The sequence below is a fragment of the Dermacentor variabilis genome, chromosome 1, assembly GCF_050947875.1.
Source record: "Dermacentor variabilis isolate Ectoservices chromosome 1, ASM5094787v1, whole genome shotgun sequence".
NCBI lineage: Eukaryota > Metazoa > Arthropoda > Arachnida > Ixodida > Ixodidae > Dermacentor > Dermacentor variabilis.
The window spans coordinates 57,969,780-57,991,158 of NC_134568.1; the positions used below are offsets into that span (position 1 = coordinate 57,969,780).

The following is a 21,379-nucleotide window of genomic DNA, read 5'->3' on the forward strand; positions in this document are numbered from 1 at the left end:
TATTTATTTACATGACTATTATTATCTCTGAACCCTAGTGCCTCAGGAAGGGTGACTGTGGCCGCATCGACATCGGGCTTGATACCATCACATTTTAGTATGAGGTGTTCCATTGTTTCTACATATTTACCTCACACAGTACATGTGTCTTCTTCTTCGTTATATTTCTTTTTATAGCTCCGCGTTCTAAGACATCCTGATCTAGCTTCAAAGAGTAGGGCACTGCCTCTTGAGTTATCATAAAACGCTTCCTTCCTGATCGGCTGTTTCCAGTATCGATATAGTTCCACACTACGTTTCTTTTCCATTGAATTTATCCAATTTTTACCTTCCGCGTTATTAACCTGTCGTTTAATGCTCTGTCTTTCTTCGTCCTCGTGTCTCGCATGCTTACTGGTTAGCTTCCTAGTTCTTTTCCGCCATTGTGAGTCAACGCTCTTTCTGTATAGGTATTTAAACACCTTAGCTGCCCACCTGTTATCGTCCAATTTCTTCAGATGTTTTTCGTATAGGATTTTACTCTGACCTTCCCGTGCTTCGAACGATGCCCAGCCCATGTCCCCCTGTACTCCTTCGTCTGTGGTTTTCCCGTGAGCACCTAGTGCTAACCTTCCCACAGCTCTCTGATTTACTTCTAGTCTCGACTGAACCTCTGCCCTTAAACACAGGACCGCATTCCCGAAAGTAAGCCCCGGCACCATTACTCCATTCCAAATACCTCTCAGTACCTCATACCTGTTGTACCCCCACAATGCCCTATGTTTCATTATCCCGGCATCTCTTCGCCCTTTTGCTATTAGAGACTGTTCGTGCTTTTCCGTGTACATCTGCCCTTTGTTTATCCATATCCCGAGATATTTGTATTCGGCCACTCGGGGTATTTCTTGGCCTTGTATTGTAAGCTCCTGATCAGTGGTATCGTTGAAAAACATCCCACCGGACTTAGCTGCATTAAAACTGAAACCTAAACTGTCTCCTTCGTCTCCACAGTAATTAACCAGAGTTTGCAAATCTTCCCGGCTATCTGCTAACGAACTGCGTCACGTAGAGCGAGCGCCTCCCCCACGGCAGCGGCGCGTGGAGGATTCGCTGGGACGATCGCGACGAGCCGAGTAGGGGGGGGGGGGGGGGCGCTTTTTCACAGCTGGCATGACGTCACGTACAGCGAGCGCCCCTCGCGGCAGCGGCGCGCAGCTGCAACATGGAGGATAGGATCGCTGGGACGATCGCGACGAGCCGAGTTGGGGCCCTGCTTTTCCACAGCTGGTATGACGTCACACATAGGTCACGCTAAAGGTCAATGGTGGATTCTCCGGGACGACGGCCAAGAGCGGAAACCTCGAGCAGTATTGCTTTCGCAATAAAATCTGAGAATGGTGGCAACTGCCATCACACCGTTTCAAAGGGGACGCTCCTACCTTCCATACATCCATTCGCAGCATCCCTGGGCAATGCAAGAGGCCCATTGGTACCCTGAGTTACTAAGCAAAGCAATATCATCAGCGAATCGCAAGTTACTAAAGTATTCTCCATTAACTCTTATCCCCAACTCTTCCCCATCCAGGTCTCTGAATACCTCCTGTAAACAAGCTATGAATAGCTTTGGAGAGATAGAGGGGGGGGGGGGGGGGCGTCGGTGGCGCAGCCTCAAACCACACGCGCTGGGAGATGCTAAGCTATGCCCCCAAAGACCAACTCTGGGCCGCCAAGCGGGCCGAGGAAGCCGCCAGAGCTCAAGGGCTCATCGCTGACTTTGTTCGTGTTTGTTCAAGTTTAGCGCATCGTTATCATCGTGACGTAGCATTCACGACAGAAAAGTAGCGAGCGCAGCGTTTTCAAGGAAGTCAACGCAAGAAAGACAGATGACGGTTATCGTTGTGAGACAAGATCAGCCCCAGAGAATGCAAACTTTTTAAAGAGTCTAGTAAAGTGTTAGTGTCTTCGTATTTGTCTCTAGTCTCCGCCAGAAGACCGCTTTCATTTTTCTTGGAAAACAGATGCCACTTGTTAAAAAGAAAAACCTTAGGTTTTAAAACCGAAACCTGTACGCGCCGCAAAGAACCAATCGGCATCGTCGCTTCGCAACATGCACGCGCACGGACGCACGCGCTTCGACCGAACCTGGGCCCACGCATTCCGTGCCGCAGTAACCCTGCTGGTGTTCGAACGCCATTTCGGAGCTGTGTCCACCATCGAGGAACATTCATATCTTGGTAAGCTGTTCTTTTATTTCACACGACTGTCGTACTTACAATGGTGCAGCTCTCCCCCGCTCCATAAAATTCATCTAGGAAGTTCTGGTATTACCGCGAAACTTGATTTTATGGAAGCAGTGACAGTTTTGATAATGTGTTCCTTCCGTGTTCCATCACCGGTGCCACGCTGAAGTATCGTCCAGGTGATCGCTTTTGCCGTATATTTACATATCTAGATGGCGTCATTCAGTGAGTATAACTGTTCGCGAACGCACGTAAATGTAATCTCCTGGGGAATGCGTGGTTTCGTGGCGTCTCTGACGCCGTGGTCTTAGTGTGCGTGCGCTGTCCATGCACGCGCTCTTTGTTAAGGTGTAAACTGTCTGCGAGAAGTTTTAGTCGCTATTGGACGTCGCATCAATGCTCGGAAGTGTTTTATTAGGCATTCCAAGACGCCTAGCTGGCACTAAATCGTCACCGCGTTCTGAAAAAAAAAAAAAAAAAATCCCAACATTACCTGGATAGCTTTGCACTGGAACGCGTTTCTAAAGGTAGCGTACGCGCTTTCGAGCACGATCTCAAGAGCTTCTTTCTCTATTCTCCCGACCCTTTTGCGTATGCGACAAAAAAAAAAAAAATGGAGCCTCAGACAGTGTATTTTCTTTCTTGATGCTGGATTGTGCGCCATTGCGATCGAGCACGATCGGTATTCCATATCTGTCTCGATATGTCCTCCTCGCAAACTCGAGCCATTGCTATCGAGAAATTTGAACGCGCTCGAAAGTGCCGCATATGTGACTGGGGTGGAATTTAAACAGACGCAACACCTATCGAACGTATGTGTCTGTCGCGCGTCTCTACAGCCGTGGTTAACTGCCGACGATATATCAAACTCAAGGAAGCAGGAAAATATTAACATATAGTAAGTAGTTGAGGAGTGCCAAAAGTGCCAGTGCCTATTAATTCGCGCACGCACTTTTTTTCTTTTCTTTATTTTTTTTATTGCGATAGTCGTTCGCCTTTCAAAAGCAAGTGCGCACTTCATCGTTGTCGTCTTCTGGCGTTACTGGTCACTTAAAATTTACATGCATATCTTCTGGGGAAAAAAAACAAAAACAAATCCCATCGGGGCCACCTAAGCACTTCTGACGGAGATGTGAATGCGAAAGCATTCATGTCCAATTGAACGCCGCTGAGCAGTCTTTCAACTTATGAACTCCTTGCGGTCAAGCGAGCGCGTTGAGTCGCTTGGCCAACGCCTCCTAGCTTGCACAAGGCCGGTGCACTTTGATCCGTGACGTAATGCTAACTTGCCCGACTGCCGTAGAATGTAATAGGGACGCTTGGTGAGTTTTGATTTGGCCTCATAGACTGAGGCCATGCCGAGGCACGGTTACAACGCAGGCGATTCGCAACTTTCACAGACGGTGGCACCGTCGTGCGGCAGCGGCCTGAAACAATCGAAAGATTATACTCACTGCTTTCTGCCGCCTGTTCGCGTAACATATTGGTGTTCTCTACGCTTTTCCTTCATTTTTGGTTGGTTTTAACGCGTTCGAAGCTCCCGTGGGATCCTGAAGGACGCTTAACATAGAATGAGCAAACATAGAAGTAACCGTATTTTCTGCGTGCTGCAATGCAAAAGTTATGCGGTAGGTGATGTGAGCCCTCACTCATTCCCACTGGCTGCGTCCATGAGGAAGAAATTGATTATTAAGCTGCGGATCGGCAAAGCTATCACAGAAGCAAGGTTTGCAGTGCACACTTCATGCCGGAGGACTTTTTTTGGAATATGACAGATGAGTGACGATTCCGAGCAGTTGAAATCTCGAATAGACGTACCGCTATAAAGACGCAGGCATAGCACTATATTAGGTGCAGAGAAAGAAATCATGCGCAATCCTAACTTAAATGTGTTGTACGATGATTGATGCTTGTGTTCTTGCCACTCATGCCTTTGCGGCTATGTTGGAGCGCAAACATTTTCTGTGAAGCCTTGTACCTGCTTCAAAATTTCTTGTTCTCGCTCATGCGTTCGTGCTCTGCAACGCCGGCTTGACTTTCCACCATTTTCGAACAGTGAGATGAGTTTCTCATTTGTGCATCGAAGCAAAGTGATGCAGGCGTAGAGGGACCTAGAACTGGTACTTGTCGTCGTCTTCCACTTCGATGCGCGGCTGCAACGTGTGCACAGGTGCACATGACTGCACTCGTAAGGTAACAAATCCTAGTCCAACAAACGTTAAACTACTGTGCAGTGTTCGAGTAGCGAACCCTCAACTGATTTGCATGTATATGTTTAGATAAAGTTAACTGGAAGAATGAAGCGAGCATTGCCGCGGACCGATAAATATAGGCTATGTATCGCTTGATCTGTCTGTAGGCAAGACGCGGTAAAACATACGCAGGCTGTAAAACTACCACAAGACTGTAGATTGCACAGCACGCATAAAGGGCAATAAATAAAGTACAAGGGTGAACGGTTATCATATTAGCTCGCAAAACCGGTCATATATGGGTTTTTGTTTGCTTCTTGTGTTCAACATCCAGCTTTGTGAACACAGGCAGGGATAACTAGACAAGAAATTTTCGCTCACGGACCGCTGCTCTGAGGCTGCTTTTCATGCCGTCGATGTAAAGAACTTGGATCGCGCAACAGCGCGATCCAAGTTCAGGTCATGGTACCAGTTCAAAGAGGTCGAATTAATAGAATAGCAAAGAAAAAGCACGGTCACTTGTCTTTATAGCACCGTCGCGGTAAAACTGAAACCACAGCTCGTGTGGTTTGCTTCGAAGCCGCGAAGTTTGCATGCAAAGGCCTTCAACAGTCACGGACGTTGACGTGCACACAAGATGACCAGCGTTTAGGACTTCTCGCCTTCAAGTAGGCTTCGAATGCTGCGTTCTGCTCGCCCAATGTGAGCTATTACGCAGGCTGACGACTGCGGGCACGTAAACTGAGGAGACATTTGAACTCGACTACGCGAAACATGTCACTGAGCAAGATGACCGCAGGACTGCACTGCCTGCTCTAGTTCTTAATCTTTCGGACAGCCACGTTGGATTTAAGGTGGTGCCCCCCTATAGGCCGTGAAAGTTTCGAATAGCCTGCGTGGAGAATGAACACGCAGATAACAAAGGCTTCCGAGAGCAAGGGTGACTTGTGGTCCCGGCGGTGCCCTTTCCCCTCACGCAACACCCGGCGCGCTAATGCGGCAGCAGGTGTTCCCCTGCCCGCTCTGCTCCGTCGAGGTGCGCTCGTGATGTGGTGTCTTTGCCAATAGAAATTTAGGTGCCGTTCTTACGCAATATCGCGTTAAAGGCCCTGTGTCGGAAAAAATTCGGCGTTGGCGTCGGTCGTCATTTCGAGAAAAATCATTACATACCACAACCAAAATAATTCTATTATGCGTAACCTCAAACACAAACCCCATTTCCAGCGTTTCTATTACTCATAGAACGGTGCGGCCCGCCTGGTTTCTTGCAATAATAACATCCAGATGGTACTTCCGTTCACGCATCTGCAAGAAAGCTGTGGTTGCTGGGAAGCGCGACAAGCAGCCGGGGATCTTTGAATGTTATTGCATTCCACTCTTCGAACTGAAGCGCACCCCAAATGTTTTCGCTTGTCCAGATGACAGACGCCGGCTGTTTTCACTCAATGGGTCATTCAGTGCTTTCGAATCAAAAAGAAAAAACGCATGTATGCATGCATTATATAGTAGGGCAACTATAATTGGAACTTGAATGGCTTTTATGAAATTATCTTGCCTAATTCCCATTGGATTCAGTTAGGATCATAGCAGAAGTACCTGGTTGAGATGTATTTCTTTGTGAAGTTATGTAGATATAGTTTCGCCGTGTGAAAGCTTCCAACTTCCTGCAGTCGACCTTTGGTTCACTTTCTTCGGACATACCCCAATTTGTAGCAGAAGTGTCGTCTCGTCTAATTTGCCATCAGGTCCTTCCTGCGTGGTCGTTTTGTATTTCTCCTCTCTGTGGCTCCCGTATGTGTGTATATGTCTGTGTGTTAAATGGATTTATTTATTGTGAATTTGCTTTGATCATTGCAGTGCCCTAAGTACCTATAGTTGAGAGAAAAATTTGCATGTTTACTTGATTATAACGAGCCTTCGATTATGATGTGCACCTTAAGTTTTCAGACTGACACAGAATATGCATTGTGCTCTTGATCGTAATGGGCACACAGATTTTCATATACTAAAAAAAGCACAAACTGTAATACCCTTATATTGTTCCCTCACAATATATTTTCATGGTAAGAGAGAATTATTTTGATTTGTTTGCACTCAAGAAAATAACTTTTATTTCATCTTTATCACAGGCACCCTTGGTCAAGGCTGTTTGAGGTGGGCTTAACACTGTTTGAGGTAAGCTTTGAGATTTGGACATTACGCATTGCAGTTTTTGTTTGTGCTAGATTTGAACGCACACCTTCTTGCTAATTTTTCTGAGAAAAGTGTGCTTTAAAATGAAGTAAATATAGGGTACTTTGGACAGATCGAATGCTGGTGAACTTTTTATGCTGTACGTTGAATTCCTGGTACAGACTACCGGGTACATGTTTTTTATGATGTACAGAATTTTTTCTAATCAACTGTGGCAGATAACGTAATTCTATTCCTTGAGATAGACTACTTAGAGAAATTACTTTCTCTGAAAAATTACTTGCACGAGAAGTCAAAATGAGTGATCAGTTAAGCAAATTTCACTAATTAGGTTTTTATCTAATTACTTCAGGGCACGTATTTCAATTTACGAATTGTAGCAAGTGAGTTTCCAAAGCGTATCCACTAGGAACAAATTTTCGGCCAGTGTCGAGATATAAATTCCCTAAAGAATGCAACGAAATACATGAGCGTCCCATTTATTTTTGTGCTTCAATGCATAGGTGGCATTTTCTTTGAGGTAAGTGGGACAGCAGTGCATTTTTACTGCAAGTGCGATGGCACATGTATCTAAACCAGTGCCATATCCTCAGAATTATTTCCTAGCGGATATGCCTTGCAATCGCGCTACCATTCGTAAATTGCAATTTGCCGTAATGTAATTCGTTCAAAAGTGGTGACGGTTTTTAATTGGTCATTTATGCATCTCAGTGTTTCGTACACGTAATGTTCACCGCAAGCAACGCAGCTCAATAACTAGAAGTATGCTGTTGCCACAGGTGGTTTCTAAAAATTTTGTCTAATTTAAAGAAGTGGCATCCTGTATGCTCACCCATTGCAAAGAGTACCATACACATAGATTTTTTCTGCTTCTTTTCAAGCCGGCAATAATCTCAAACATTTTTGGCATTTTCATTGTTTATTACGTTTTTGTACTGTCTCTGTAGTTATTTCCCTTTTTTTACAATATTGCTACTATCTTAACTTGCCTTTCCATTTCTTTGCACTGCATTTTTTTCGTAGTCACCAGATACCTGAAGTATTCGGAGAAAAGTGAGGAAGTTGCTATGTCTCCGGCATTTTCATTCCCTCGTTGGCCCTCCTTTAATAAAACAACAAATTGCGACTACTACGCTCTGCATTTTGCTTTCAATTGTTTTCAAACTTGTAACGACAGGAAGTAATGAATGAAAAATCTGTTTGAAGCGCTATAATTGGCCTTCTGAGAGTTTATAACATTAGTATTTTATTGCTTTATACGATAATTTCTGGCCACGTAGCAACAGGATGGTGCTAGATTTTCTTCAACATATGACAAATCATTAGTTAACTATGTACTTTTCTGATGCAACCAGTTCAATACATGCGCCTAATGCAGGAGAAAAGAAAAAAAACTAGAGCATAGGAATGATGAGACACAAAGATCAATCAGTCAGTCATCCAAGTTTATTTGACACAAGATTGTCATCATCCATCCTATCTAACTAGCCATCCTAGCTGTCGCCAAATGCAGCTTGGCTTCTAGGCGTAGGGGGCAGTTACAAGGGTTCCTTTGCATGGTCACAAAAATAAGGGGAGGAAGAGGGTCACATACTGCTGACACACTTATTGGTCAGCCTGGTATACAATTGTTGCGAGTCACACAGTGACTGTGTCACCGAAAGCTGGATGAGCAGCGCATCTGTCATTGTTTCTGCTTTTACTTTGCGCTTCTCGAAATACGACGCGGTGAGCATGGGCCAGTCATCTGCTGTTGCTTGTCCCGGAACGCACCGCGATCTTCTCTCCTCTATTAGCTCCTCTTTTAGCTCCTCTATTATCATATAGCGCTTTTGATGAGGTGATCAATTGCTGCTTTGATCTCCACACCCGCCTGTAAATGAGTGAGATCACATGACCACATTCCCTCATTTTCGTATGGGAAGGAACCGTCGTAAACACAGTCTGTGGCGAGAAGCAGTGTTCCACTTAGGTTGCACTTTAAGTTAATTGCATTAAAAGTTTGTGTAATTTATGCTTTCTTTTAAATCTGAGAAATTTATGCCTCATATGGGGCTACAATTGTGGCCACTAACTAGTACCAATAAGGCAAAAAAAAATAAATAAATAAACAAGAACTATGAGATAAGCTCTTACAGTACCTCTATAAAGGGAAGCTGAAGAGTCTGTCGAATTCAATAAGACGCTCAGATACGGATGCGGGAACCTTATAAACCATGTAGGTAAAATTTGGGAGTTCTTTTTTTTAATTAGGAGCGACATAATCGTCGGTTAAAATTGTGCTGTAGCTCCGCCCCCCGTCGAATGCCGCGCGCTGCTGCTGATGCTGACGATGCGAGCGGAGACCGGAAACCGCGCTGTTGTGACGTCAACACTAGTGTTCCATTCCTTCGCAGCCTCCACGTCCGTGCCTGACCGTGCTTGTTTCTGCGTGCGTGCCATCGTAATCTGCTTCGATCGACCCCGCATTCCTTTGTTGGTGCGTCTGCGTGTATGTAGAGTGGTAGTATACGGCCAGCCCTGCAATTCGGCCTGCGCAGTTGCTGTATATGGCCACAGAATGAGAGAGGACTACTTGCCACTAGCAGGCTTTCTAAACGCAGCGCGAAAAGATCGGAGCAACGAAAACAAAGACGGCACGAGTGTGGACTGACTGATGATAACTGGTGTTGGAAGGCCTTATGAATACACGAACTCGCCCAAACCTGGATTTTGATGTACTGCGAGCTCCTTCGTGTCAGCATGCTGAACGGAAGGTGCATGTTTATCTTCCGCCCTTGACGCAGGTTTCGTCGCAAAGCGCCGCGAATTTGCTATTTGCACGTGTGTTGTAAAACAGCCTGCATGCAGCTACCATAACGCAGTGCAAATGTAGAGTTTGCATGTGCTGGAAAGCCGGCGCACAGCGAGAAACCGACCGTCTCACGTAGCCGACGGAATTTGCCGCCTTTACGACTTCGGTTACGAGTATTGTGCGGATGGCGCACAGATGGTCACTACACGTACTGCATGAACCGGGAAGCTTTTCACGCGTTTAAACAGTCTTTGTAGATTGCTGACAGCTTTGGACAGCGCACAAATGCCGACGATCGCATCCCCGATTACGTTCCACAATGAGGCATGCAGGAACACGACACTACAGTTGTTTGACCGGAAACGAGCTCACTAGATCGGCGAAAGATCGGCGAGATCACTAGATCGCTTTGCAAAAAACATACTCACCAAAGAGCATTTCCAACACGAGGAGATCCCAAGACTTTGCTTTCGTTCGCGTCGAAAGCACTGCTCGCACCAGCATCGTTTGCTTCTTCGAGAGGCCGGCTCTTCGCAATCGGCTCGTACGTGTAGGGAGTAACGCCGAACTCCTCAGAAAAACGCAGTCTCTCTAAATTTTCCGTTACCGTCTCAGAAAAACAGCACCAAACTACCTGGCGTCGCGCTTCATGTGTAGCGGCAGCGGTCGGTTCGGACGAACACTAGTGTTGACGTCACGAGGCGCCCGACCAATCACGGGCGGAAACGAGATGCGCGAGCTGGGCGTGTCCGCTGCTGCACTTTTCGTCGAAATAAAATATATTTGCGCTTTCTTTCGCTCAATTTCGATACGATATTCGTATACGGAGGGTTGAAAACCATTATGTACAGATGTTCACTCATTTTTTCTGGAAAACCTTTCAGCTTCCCTTTAAGGCTCAGCGACCACGAATAAATTATTCTGACTGTGATAGCTACAGCTGAAGGTAATGAAACTTTTAAGGAATATACTGCCTAGTTGATCTTCTCGATGCATGTTCTTTTTTGTTGGCATTGGTTGCATGATTGTAAACAATTCTTCCTGCTGCAGTGCACACCTGAAACCTCCTGCCAGCTGCTAAGTCCACGCAGGATGATGACACTGCTGGGCAATACGTTGGAGCACCTTAACGATGCCATGACAGCCGACAAAGGCGTGCCTCTCTCCAGGCTCCAAGGCATCCTATCACAACTTCCACCATCAATCCGAGGCCGGTTCGGTGCAAAAACTGAAACCATACGGTTGGTGGCGAGACATTTTCCCAGCAAGATTGTTGTCGGTTCGGACAACAGAGTTTACACATCCACACTACCTCTCGCATCTACCAGAAACAGTGAAGCAAAGAGCCACAGTCCGGCTGACAAGAAACATCTCGACGTGACTTACGGACCCATTCAGCTCTGTAATGTCACAGGCACCATCTCAAAGTTGTTAATGCTTTATGGTTTTGTCAATTTGGTACATCCACTTCGGGCTAGTGTTTCTTTTGACAAGAGATTCTTCAAGAAAAGTAGGCACCATGACCTAACAAAGTTGTGGTTCAAGCTAGGCAATGTAGTCATATTAGATGCAGTAAAAGGTCCACCAAGCCACAGAGCTACGTATCAGGCCACTCATATAGAGCTTCTAAGAAAAATTGCACATACGAGCAGCCCCGCAACAAAGCAGGCAGCGTACCAACCAGGTAGTGATGGCATCGGAAGTGGACTTCCTGGCTCAATCCAAGCCGTCAATCCAAGCCACGCATTTATATTATTCGGTGAAGACAATATAGTGTGTGCCTACTTTTCTATTGATAACATTGGCAAGTCCCTGCTTCAGCCAGAAAAGAGTTTGAATAACATATTTAGCCTCGGGGACAAGGTTCTCTTTGATGCCCAACCGAATCCAAAGTCGACTAGCTACGCCAAGTGGTGGGCCACCAATGTCATCAAATCGCAAAGTGCTCAACTTTCCCAGGCCAACGACAGCAGAGACAAGCTTTTCTATCCGACAACGATATTGCTGAGCTTCTGCATGACTCAAAGGAGTTCTCTGCACGAAGGAAACTGTCAATCCAAGCCACGCATTTATATTATTCGGTGAAGACAATAGAGTGTTCCTACTTTTCTGTTGAAAGTCCCTGCTTCAGCCGGAAAAGAGTTTGAATGACATTTAGCGTCCGGGACAAGGTTCTCTTTGATGCCCAACCAAATCCAATGCCGACTAGCTACGCCAAGTGGTGGGCCACCAATGTCATCAAATCGCAAAGTGCTTAACTTTCCCAGGCCAACGACAGCGGAGACGAAGCTTTTCTATCCGACAACGATATCGCTGAGATTTTGCATGACCCAAAGGAGTTCTCTGCACGAAGGAAACTGTCAATCCAAGCCACGCATTTATATTATTCGGTGAAGACAATAGAGTGTTCCTACTTTTCTATTGAAAGTCCCTGCTTCAGCCGGAAAAGAGTTTGAATGACATTTAGCGTCCGGGACAAGGTTCTCTTTGATGCCCAACCAAATCCAAAGCCGACTAGCTACACCAAGTGGTGAGCCACCAATGTCAACAAAACGCAACGTGCCTAACTTTCCCAGGCCAACGACAGCGGAGACGAAGCTTTTCTATCCGACAACGATATCGCTGAGCTTCTGCTTGACCCAAAGGAGTTCTCTGCACGAAGGAAACTGTCCGGCATCAAAGGCTCATTCTTCCCAAACTCCAAGATTAGGGGTCTTGTATCCACTGTGTAACCCAACGCCATGGTCCCAGTTCCAGACACAGTGACATATTGCAACAGAAGGAAGATCAGGACATTCAGCGAGCTGTTGAAAGGCAGTGCTGTCCTAGAAGATTTAGATGCCTTTATAGATGCCATCGAAGCAAAACACAACATATGGTTAGCGACGCTCATGTGGAATGGTGAACGTCCCGAGCACTTCCAGCGGAGACGAAGCTTTTCTATCGCCCACCCAACCAGAAATCGCCTCATAGCCCCTACACAATTCTCTCCGCAATGCCGCTTCTGCACAGAACCCAGGTCCCTCAGGCACATAGTAGGGGGTTTCAGACCGGCACCATTAAATCCTCCGAACCCTTACCCCACTGACAAGCTTTAAGAGAGAGCCTTGGCCAGCTCCAACCTCGAGGATGAGCAACGGCTGATTGCGAGGGCCTATGACGCGGCCCGAGCTCAAGGCATTCTGCAATGAGGACGCCTCTCCAAAGCTGCATTCACCCATTAAAAATGTTCATTCTCTCTCTCGCTCTTTCTGTCTGACAACGACATCGCTGAGCTTCTGCTTGACCCAAAGGAGTTCTCTGCACGAAGGAAACTGTCCGGCATCAAAGGCTCATTCTTCCCCAACTCCAAGATTAGGGGTCATGTATCCACTGTTGAACCCAACGTCATGGTCCTATGACGTATTGCAACAGAAGGAATATCAGGACATTCAGCAAACTGTTGAAAGACAGTGCTGTCCTAGAAGATTTAGATGCCTTTATAGACGGCATCGAAGCAGAACACGACATATGGTTAGCGACGCTCATGTGGAATGGTGAATGTCCCGAGCACGTCCCTGCACTTCCCATTCTCAGAGAAAATGACATCATTCGGATTGACTACATGGTCGGAATGGTTGGAGGGAGGATAGAGGTGTGCAGCCGCCTTGTGCGGCACGGGGAAAGGCCTTCAAATGCGCACCAAATGAGTCCCTCAGAGTTCTGCCTGCTGCTGAAGGCCAGGGCAGCACAGCAAGACATCCCTGCAGTGCCTGGCAAGCTCGGCACACTAGCGTAAGTTTTGGAAAGGTTTAATGTTTGGTTCAAACTACGTTTCTGTTGCCATTTTAAGTTTTACAGAGTGAACCTAGTCTACTTGCACACACCACGACTGAATTCTTTGCACAACACAGCACATTTCACACATAGCAGGTGAATGCTATGAAGGCTAGAGCGAGTTGTCTCACTGCTCTATTTGCGACTAAAAAATAGTGTGTCACATATAGAAGAAAAGGTACGGTATCTATTAATTGAATGTAACATTAGGCCTCATGCAACATGGGAGGCATCGTAGATCGGAACCTCTTTAGCACCGTACTAATGAAGTGGCACGTTTCTGAGACCAGTGGCCGCAGCCCAGAGTTTTTGCTTAAGCTTGCAACAAGACGTATGATGCATGCTGGAAGCACAAGGGTGCACTGATAACCTTATGGCCACATGTTGCAGTTGTGATGTGGAGTAGGTTGTTCCATAGAAAGCATTGCAAAGTAAAAGGTAACTTTTAAAGCTGAGTGAAATTCCCATAGCTGGACTACTTGCATGGCAACCTCGGCGTTGCCTGCTCACTGTGAACACAGCATAGTGAACATTAACATTTCCTTTCTATCATTAGCATCTGACATGAAAATGCCTAGAGTAGTCTCCACATGTTGTACCTTGGCCCTTCACACCATGTATAGACAGGTTACATGACTGGATGAACTGCAGTCATCAGAGAGCTTTAGCTGTGTTGGATAATATGGCCTGTGAGGCAGGTCCTCTGGTGTGGGCACCTTAATACAGGCCTAACGTTTTGGTGTCCTTGTTTAATATATGTAAACATCCTTGACCGAAATCTGTCTGGGAAATCTGAATCTGTCGGTGAATATGTTTGCTGTTTCTTAAATGAGCTGTGAATCTGAGAGACAGGACCCATTTGAGTGAGACACTTGGCAAGACAGAAATATCTCAATCCAAGTTTGAAAATGAGAGTCCTAATGTTGTGAGGACAATTCGGCTTCTTTCTCTAAAGCCGAATCAGCCTCGAGGTATCGTCACATTGATTTTTGAAACATGGATAGAGGCTTTGCTTGTGTGGTGTCACCTTTTTGCAGATCCCCCTTTCCCTCCTTTTATTAACATCTGCAATCGATCAGCACAGCAGGCCCACAGGTGTAGAATTAATCAAATGAAATCAATAAAGTTGCACCTTTACATACATATCTGTCTGCACAACCACAAGCAGCTATCTCCAACGCATATTTTTTTATTTGGGCCATAGCTCTGCACGGTCAACAACAGTCTCACGGCAGTTGACAAGGAGGGCCAAGCAGTGCTCCAAGCTGCAACTTTCCCGACGTCCAGAAATCGAGAACTAGCAGTCTGCCTCCAGAACCCGGTTGCTCCAAATGGCCGTCAGCAGATTCGCTTTGAAAGATACTGGCTGTCAAGCAAGATGGTGAGCTTGGCATATGTTCTGACTTAGATGCCGTGGTGGTACATCAAAAATATTTATGCCATCTGGGGCTTCATAATTATTACAGCGCAAAATACGAAGATGAAGGGAAGAAAAGAAGCGACAGGACTTTGCGCTGACTCTCGGCTGATTCTTTAGTGGAAGAAGCATTTTATAGAGATGCCAAGCTTCTTCTCACACATGCTCACCATAATAACACGCTATCATGCCACTGTCAAACAAACATGCCTCGATCAATATAAAATGCGCTTTCCAATAAAGAAACATCAGTTGATAATCAGTGCATAGTCATGTTGCTTCGTGTCTTCCCTTTACGTTCGTATTTTACACTTTAGTAACTATAAATCGATACCAATTATTCCATTCACTATTCTCTGGCACTTATCTTGTCCCCAAGCAATAATCCTCACCCATCTTACATGGATTTCCGCTCTTTAAACACTGTGCTTACTATCCTTTCAAGAATGCTATCGCTTGTTAATAGGCGCTTGACGTTTGTGATCTGAAAGTAAAGGGCACACATCAAGAATAGCCAAGCAAGGTAGGTGGTGTTTATTGGTTTGGGAGAAGATAAGCCCCAAAGAGCGCTAACTTCGAGAGTGCATGCACTGTTCCACATTTTTTGCAGAATTGGAATTATTGTTGAATTCGTTATAAAATTACAAGGTACTACGGTAACATATAGACAGTGATGTGTATAGAAACAGACAGTGTAGGATTGATTGTGAATAATATGAACGGCTTGATTTTGGATATCCTCATGAGCCCCCTTGTAGTTTCTAATGCACATTACCTCGAATCAAAATTAGCTCGGAAGAGGTTATGTGGAATATTCATCCAGGATATAAAGTCTGATGCTTCTGGAGCTGTGTGAAAGTGGTTTAAGTCATTTGTGCCATCAGTTTTCCTGAGAATTGGGACTAACTTTACCTAGACCATTGCGTGGGTACAGATGATAAAAAGCGCCCGTGAAGAAAGTTTCGGTTACCGCAAGTTGACGAGAGAAGCCATGATGTTAAATCTGTGTTTAAGCAGAGAAAAGCAGCTTTTACGACAAGAACATGAATTGACAGTTTCTTTCACCATGTGCATGGAGATGGAACCCCCTATGTAGTACTCCGTCACAGGGTCTTTAAGGAATAAAAATGAAATGAACTGATGCGCTCAGCGTCTAAGTGTGGTAATTCAACTAAACAAAAAAATGGGTTTTTCATGTTGGTAACATAGCAAGTCAGTAATGAGAACTGAACTTGTAAAGCAATTAAACAGCTTAGTTGTCTTTTGATCTGAGGAAGTTATGGTGTCCATGGCAAAGGAACGTACCTCTTTGCCTGTCCTCATGCAGTCACTAATATTTTTTTACGTTTTAGTAACCGTCCCGTCACTACCCTTGGGTCCTGCCACCAGCAATGTAAGTGATATAAGACAGGTCACTTGTGACTTCTGGTCACACTATGTTATTTTACAACATACAGATGGTTTGTAAAACAGGCAGGGGAGGACAGTCAGTACACCAAAATGGAATAAGAGTGTACACTGGAATTTTTATATGTCAGAGATTGCGATGCTAGAAAGACACATTGGCAGCGTGCATGATTCGTGAAGTAACATGTGATAACAAGGACATGGACACGAAAAAACATGAATTTATGTTGTAGTGCATACTGATGAAAAAAAATTATTTGGAATAAGGAGGAACAAAAATAAGTGTTCAGTCTTGTTTCTTTGTGTTTGTGTTGCTGTTCTTACGCTTGCGTGAGATTCATGGAACCTCACCAACTAGCCTAGTTTCAAGTATCACAGAAAGTTTACATGGCGTGAGTCAATAATGAATGTTTAAAAATGTTTGTTTTGGCACTAAAAAGAGTCTAATGGTTAAGAGTGATTACTACCGATTGATTTACTGCAAGGCTTTTATGATGGAGCTGTTATTTCACAATTGGTTATTATTAATGAAAAAGAAAGTAGAATTTAATTTTCTTGCTATCAGCACAAATTGAAATGGGAAAACCCCGATCACTATGTGTGTTATGCATCACTGCATAGAGCTGTAGCTGATTTTTAAGCATGTATGTGCACTTTAAAACACGAGAAAAGTCATTGGTACTAATAGACTTTTGAACCTTGTTTCGGAACATTGCTCCTATTTTGATCGAATCTCATTCTTCCCAAGTCTTAGGTACGGTGATTTCAACTGCACAGCAAGATTTGCATGTTCAAATTGTGTTGGGAAGCTATGGTGTAAGCCATGCATGAAAGACACATGTTCCCTTTGTATCTGCTTTCTGAAGGGGGAGGCTGAGAGCCATGTATGACCACTTGCCACTATGCTCATACTTTGCTATGGTGTAATAGATGCTAAACAATGAGACAATATTGACATGAGCAATATTGATAAGAGCAATATTGCCTGATCTGTGATATTTTCATACTGTTTCGCATATTTCATATCGTAACAGTGAGAACCATGTTTGGATCGTGCTACGACTATTTTTGGGAGGGGAGGAAGGGTTATTAAAGCGTGTTTAGACTCTCATTGGTCAGTACCTTAAGTCACGACTGGTACCTAGTCCAGATCGATATGCAGTACGTAGGTACAAAACCGTAGTACGTTGTTACAAATGTCACATCCAGCTATGCAAGTGGTTCGGCAGAACAGTGAACCTCAGTAGTACAGCATGCCAGCATAGCAGAGGTGAGCTGGACTGGTGGCACCACGGAAAGGAGCGTCGTAGAGAAAAGGTGAACATACACATCTGTCTTCAAAGAAAATTTGCACATCCAATCGCGTGTGTGAACCTAAATGTCGCAAAGCTTGTTCAAGTTGGCAAAGTAGCAGTGGTAGTGAATGACACATGCACAGCCTCAATGCCTGTAGCTGTTGGCTCTTTGCGTCAAAGCATACATTGATGAGGGTTGGACGCACGGAGGAATGTGACAGATGTGTAAATGCATTTAAGGCTTCTACGCCCCTTGCGTCACTGTGGCACATGTCCATTCTGGGGGATTCGCGAAGAATGGGCAACACACCCCATGGCACATATCCAGTAACCGAAGAGTTCTACTTGGCAAAAAAGCATCTGCAGTGTGGAAGAAAGAGGCATATAAAGCTGCCATTTAAAACTGATTGTTTTTCTTCACGGTTAGTCTTATTTCATGGTTCCTGTTCCATGTGTGCCAAAATAGAAACGCATGTTTTGCAGGCTACCATAAACTGGAAATCCACTGCAGCTGGCCACCCCCCTCTGGAGCCTACAGTCTGCATCTTCTCGGGCAGAAAGGAGTAATGCAAGTCCTTGACTCTTCCACCATGGTGGAAGCCAGGGAGGGGCAGACTATCTGGGAGGTGACGGTCACTTTGGACAGCTTCTACAGGGATGGCAGGACGGTCTTGAGCGAACTCAACCCGGAATCCTGCGAAATAGTTCGATGTAGTCAAATTCGATAAATAAAATCATGTAAAAAACACGTAAAGGGCTTGTACAAATCAATGAACTTCGTACAAGTATCTATTTCTTTGGCTGTAAGTACTGCAGCAGTGTAGCCTGCTGCTTATTGGCAGCCACATGCTTAACCGTGATGTCGTCAACATAGTCTAAATGATTCACAAGCAATAGGCCGATGCCTTCTATTGTGCCGTAGTAGCGGCGCAGAAGGGCCAAATTAAGCTTCTACAGCCTCAGTAAAGTTGGGAGCGCGGCAAAATGAACGCTTGCGGGATCAACCTCGGCAGCGTCTTCGTTTGGCCGCTACTTCCACTGCAACCTCTACATCCCAAGTGACCTTCTGTTTCTCGCAAAGGAACACTGGGACTGTTTTGTATTCAATTTTGTTATTCGTTTGAGTTCTTTATTCCCCAGGGAGCGCTTCTGTTCTTCATTTTATATATATGGTTGTATATGTTGAATAAACGGCTTTTTACATCGGGACGGCTGGAGCCTGACTTTGACCTTCGAAAGTACCACATTGGCGACGAGGATGTCGTGAACATACCCCCAGCCCCACTGCGCCATCCGGATCCGCCCACTTTGAGTTTCACCGGGCTTGCTCCGCCACCGTTTTTCCTTCCGACACCCGGACGCTCGTCATTGACATGGGAGCAGTGGGAGCAGATGTTCAACGTGTACTTGCTGCTATCCGGAGCCGCCACACTCAAGTGGGGGCAACGCAAGGCTATTTTTTTGCATTGTTTGGGGGCGGAGGGCCAGCATATTTATCAGACGCTGCATGCAGGGACCAGCGCCGCAGCACCGGCAACGCCAAGTGCCGCAGCACTCGCCGATGACAAGTCTGTCCTGGCCCCTCCTGAGCAATACGACTCTGCACTCGCTGCATTGCGGCACCAATTTTCGACGTCGTGCAACGTTATCATCGAGCGTCATCGCTTTCACCGCCGCAGCCAAAACACAGGCGAGTCCGTTCATGACTTTCTTGCTGCTCTGCGAGAGCTAGCGTCACATTGTTCGTTTGCCTCGCAAGATGATACTCTGCGGGATCAATTCGTTGCCGGCGTAGCTTCCACTCGCGTACGTGAGCGGTTACTGCTCGAGGGTTCCACTTTCATTCCGGAATTCCGTTCGAATTGCACTTCAGTTTGAGCAGGCGGTTGAAGAGCTAAAGGAACTTCCCGCTTCGGTCGAGGCAATTTCATTGCGGCAGCGTCATAAATCATCTTCGCATTCTTCGCAAAAAAGAAATTCACAGCCGGCAGTCACCTTTCAGCAGAAGTTAACGAGGAGTGCGGGCGGCTCACATGCGCCGCATCGGAACCACCTCCTGAATGGAACCGAGAACAGAGTAGCCGCTGCAGTTCACCACATTGTTTCCGATGCAGCTTGCGAAACCACATCGCGTCAGCGCCGCAGTGCCCAGCGCATGGCAAGACTTGTTCGTTTTGTGGTCGCAAGGGCCACTTTCAAAGGGTATGCAAGCGCAAACGAACTCAAATGCAAGGCCGGGTTCGTGAGGTTTAATTTCATGAAGATGTTTCGTCATCTAGCAGTGCTGAGCAAGGTTTGACTGTGCAACGTTCCGCGCTTAATGGAATTCATATTCAAATGCAAGTAGCGAATTTCACTGTGACATTCCTTGTCGATTCAGGGTCGTCTGTTTCAATCATGTCGGAGCAAGAGTTGAGTCAATATTTTCAGAGCGTTCCGCTCCTGCATGCTCCGCATGTTACTCTGTTTGACTAATCTCAACGGCCGATTTCCATGCTAGGTTGTTTCCAGGCAGACATTGGGTTCAAAGGCTGCACAGCGTCACTACGTTTTTATGTTCACCGAGGAACTTGTCTGATCGGTGTTGACGGCATTAAAGGCTTGAATCTTCGCATTGAGGGTTCTGCTCTCAAGTGCTTGTACACGTACGTTGCTCCGCTGCCGACTATCGTTGACCCGCTATCCTGTTCCATTTCCACACCGTCAAGCGCGCAGCCCCGTGGCAAAGATCTTCCACCTGCCTTGGCACATGAATTCAGTTCACTTTTCAGTCCCAAGTTGAGTCTTGCTAAGGGGTTCACGCATCGCATCAAGACGCAGCAAGGTGGGTAGCCTGTAACTTTGAAGCTTCGCCGTCTGCCATATTCTTTCCGGTCACCAGTATCAAATGAGATTCAGAGGTTGCTGAGCCTTGACATCATTGAATGCATCGATGCTTCTGAATGGGTGTCCCCCATTGTTGTTGTTGACAAGAAAGATGGTAGCATCAGGATATGTGTAGATATTCGAGAGCCGAACTAAGCTATTGTTCCAGACAGTTTCCCGTGGCCCCACACAGAGGAACTGCTTCACGCTTTGGTAGGCGCTACACACTTCTCAAAACTTGACTTGGCTTCCTCTTAAAATCAGGTTCTCTTGCACCCTGACAGCAGGAATCTGACAGCTTTCATCACTTGTGACGGCCTTTTCCGTTTTTTAAAACGGAAAAGTTTGCTTTGGGTTGGTTTCCGCCCCAGGGGCATTTCAGAAGATGGTGACGATCCTTGACCGCTGCCCTGGCGGGTTCTACATTGATGATGTCATCATTTTTGGCAAGACTGCAGAAGAACACCTTTCAAACTTGGAAGACCGTGCTGCAAAATATCAAGAACGCAGTTCTGAAACTGAACCACAAATGCCTCTTCAATGTTCCAGAACTTGCGTTTCTAGGGCACAAGGTCACCGCACATGGTATTTCGCCACATCCATAGAAGGTAGACTCTATAGTTAACACACCAGTGCCAACTGATGCTGGCACACTTCGTTCATTCCTGGGTCTCGTAGAATATTACTCCAAGTTTGTTCCACACTTGACACAAGTGGTCGAGCCTATGATAGTCTTACTTTGCAAAAATGAGCCGTTCATCTGGTCAGTCGAAGCACACAGCAGTTTCAGGAAGGTCAAGGAAATGCGTTCGTCGAGTACAGTCCTCCATATGTTTGATCCGTCACTTCCAGTTATTGTGTCGACCGACGCGTCCGACTGTGGGCTGGGAGCAGTCCTGCAGCAACAAAGTGGCCACGAGCTCTGCACAGTCACTTTCGCATATCGTACACTGTCGCCTGCGGAGAGAAAATACTCAGTCGGTGTACAAGAAGCTCTTGCATGTATTTGGGCATGTGAGCGATGGCACACGACCTTTGGGGTCGCCATTTCACAATTCGAACAGACCACCAGGCACTGGTGTCCTTGCTGTCGTCACAAGGACATGAAAGACGCCCACTGCAAATCGCACGCTGCAGTGCACGACTGCTTTGCTACAATTTCACCGTTGAATACCGCAAGG

General features: G+C 45.9%; 1 protein-coding gene and 1 pseudogene across 5 annotated transcripts; both read left to right on the top strand.

Annotated features, from left to right (window-relative positions):
- The first annotated feature begins 1,870 nt into the window (after positions 1-1,870).
- LOC142578154 (uncharacterized) lies at positions 1,871-18,081 on the top strand. 5 transcript variants are annotated; one of them, XM_075687559.1, is made up of 6 exons: positions 1,871-2,213; positions 6,541-6,586; positions 10,449-13,172; positions 14,419-14,595; positions 15,984-16,024; positions 17,817-18,081. In XM_075687559.1, the coding sequence occupies exon 3, from the start codon at positions 10,491-10,493 to the stop codon at positions 11,481-11,483; it is 993 nt and encodes a 330-aa protein (XP_075543674.1). In that variant the 5' UTR covers positions 1,871-2,213; positions 6,541-6,586; positions 10,449-10,490; the 3' UTR covers positions 11,484-13,172; positions 14,419-14,595; positions 15,984-16,024; positions 17,817-18,081. The 5 variants fall into 5 exon arrangements, 4 of the variants coding, with proteins under 4 accessions (XP_075543674.1, XP_075543678.1, XP_075543689.1 ...); XM_075687563.1 differs by lacking the exon at positions 15,984-16,024; XR_012827203.1 differs by lacking the exon at positions 10,449-13,172 and having other exon boundaries at positions 2,079-2,213.
- Positions 18,082-18,512: 431 nt separating this feature from the next.
- On the top strand, positions 18,513-20,600 carry LOC142575040 (uncharacterized; annotated as a pseudogene).
- Positions 20,601-21,379: the final 779 nt, after the last annotated feature.